This window comes from Hylobates moloch, unplaced genomic scaffold (genome assembly GCF_009828535.3).
Source record: "Hylobates moloch isolate HMO894 unplaced genomic scaffold, HMol_V3 SCAFFOLD_2, whole genome shotgun sequence".
Classification (NCBI taxonomy): domain Eukaryota; kingdom Metazoa; phylum Chordata; class Mammalia; order Primates; family Hylobatidae; genus Hylobates; species Hylobates moloch.
The window spans coordinates 58745683-58747923 of NW_026652277.1; the positions used below are offsets into that span (position 1 = coordinate 58745683).

Sequence of the window (2241 nt, forward strand, 5' to 3'; positions counted from 1 at the left end):
TGCCTCAAGTAGGTCCTGCCTTCTGGTCCATGGTGGTAGACTGAATAATGCCCCCCACCCCTGAGATCCTTGTGTTCTACTCTCTGGACACTATGAATATGTTGCTTAACATGGCAAAATATATATATATACATATCTTTGCAGATGTATTAGAGAACTTGAGTTGGAAAGCGTTTCTGAATTATCCAAGTGAGTCCAATGTATTCACAAGCCTCCTTATGAGAGGTAAGCCGGATATAAAAGGTAGAAGAGTCAGCGGAGACAGAGGAGAAGTAGAGGTTGGAGTGATGCAGGTTGAAGACTGGTGAAAGGGCTATGAGGCAAGGAATGCAGGTGAAAAATGAGAGGAAGTAGATTCTCTTCTAGAGCCTTCAGAAGGAATACAGCTCTGAGGACAGCTTGAGTTTAACCTTTAAGACTTACTTTGGACTTAAGATCTCTAGAATTACAAGACAATAAATTTGTGTTGGTTAAGCCACTGAGTTTGTGGTAATTTGTTAGAGAAGCAACAGGAAACTAATATGCCCACATTATAACACCTTCATTTCTCCCCAGTATAGAGCAATGTCTTCCTAAAGGATGAATGAAAATATTACCTCACACTTCTCCTAGTTCCCAGAATCTTAATATTTGTGTTAAGGAATTTGTGGGGATAAAAGCAGAGTGTTGCTTATTTACTTCATTAAAAAAAAAAAAAAAACAAGCTGTCAAGTAATGCTTAAGAGCCACTAATATTTACTGGCAAGCTAATTGTAACATTCAAGGTAAATATGTAGCTATAAAGTACTGCAATCACATAAATGAACAAATGTGTATCAGCTAACATGTAACACTGAACAAAATCAGCCTTTATTAAACCAAGTCTTCTTTCATAATGCTTTTTGCTTAAAACACTGGAAATTTTAAAATATGAAACTGTGATGTGTCAGCATTATTTTTGCAGTATTATTAAGAAACAGATTGACTATACCACAACTTAATTTATTTTGTTAATATAATATAAGAAGGATAATACAAACATCAGAAGATTCTTTCATAGTTAGATTGAAAGTGCACACTTAGGCAGCTAGTAGCTAACTCTCCAAATGTTTCTTAATTATTTTCTTGTACAGCAGGGCTTGCAGGTCCAAGCAAATTTTCCTCCCATTCTTCAGCGTGGCTCTGGCAGGGAAAAGAGAAGAGATGCGCCTTTCAGTCCTTGGGTTTGCAAATGGCATTAGAAGGGGGAGGGATGGGCAGAGGAGGCACGGAGCGGGAGAACGGACTCATGCAGTGCGAGGACTCACATCAGTTGGGCAGTGGGGCAGTGGGGTCCGGCCTTGATCACCTCCAGGCTGGTGATGTGCCTGGGACGGACCTGGGAGGTGGTCTTCACACACAGGCACTGCAGGTCCCCATCTTCTCCAGCTTCAGCTGACGGGGAAAGGGAGGGAGTAAGAGAGGAGGAGGGGAGGGAGTTTTGACTCCATGAGTAGCCAGAGATACTTTAGGGACCTTTCCCACTACCTTCAGCCGTCTTTTCCTTAGCCATAAATCATACCTCTCTCAGACAGAGGTTGTGCTGATCAGGTGGCGAGGTGCACGTGCAGTGCCTGGCACTGTACCCGCAGACTCAGCACACGCGCGATAAGTATAGCTGCGATTATGATCCTAGAGGATTCCTCCCCTGCCCCAGGACTTCCCGGACTCCCCCTCGCCGCTGCTGGCCCTCCCAGCCTGGTTTTTGCTCTCACCGCTGGCGAAGGCGACCACAACTGGCAGGAGCAGCAACGCCAAGAAGAGCATCTCCGGACGGGTGGCGCGGGACCTGGCTAAGGAGCTCATGTTGCAGCCGAGGTTCCAGCAGGATCCCAGTGCGCAGGGAAAGTCGGGCTGGGGTTCTGCAGGCAGTGACTCCTGGCCTCACCAGGCTTCTTTTATCTCCCGTCCACGTCCTTCCAGTCCGGAAGCCTGGGGTGGACAGCCAGGAACTGTGGTGCAGGAGCTAAGACACTGCTGTGAAGACTAGGACTCTGGCCAGCCAAGATTACAAAACAAAAGGCTGGGGGCAGCTGCCTTGGCTAGGAGAAGGTACAAAGATGCATACCTCCAACCCCAGTTTATATACATTTACATTTGTGGAGCTAGAAACACTACTTGCATCTTAGAAGAGAAATATTTTCCGTGTTGTATCATAGTAGAGTTCTCTGTAATCACCATGCAACTTACACAGCAGGTGGCTTCAGGACCCAGACAGTTCTT

General features: G+C 45.7%; 1 protein-coding gene across 1 annotated transcript; it reads right to left on the minus strand.

The window, feature by feature from the left end:
* Window positions 1–712: 712 nt before the first annotated feature.
* PF4V1 (platelet factor 4 variant 1) lies at window positions 713–1891 on the minus strand. Its single transcript, XM_032164160.2, has 3 exons — window positions 1734–1891; window positions 1287–1413; window positions 713–1161 (listed from the first exon to the last, which is right to left on the minus strand). The coding sequence occupies exons 1-3, from the start codon at window positions 1822–1824 to the stop codon at window positions 1074–1076; spliced, it is 306 nt and encodes a 101-aa protein (XP_032020051.1). The 5' UTR covers window positions 1825–1891; the 3' UTR covers window positions 713–1073.
* Between the last annotated feature and the right edge of the window lie 350 nt (window positions 1892–2241).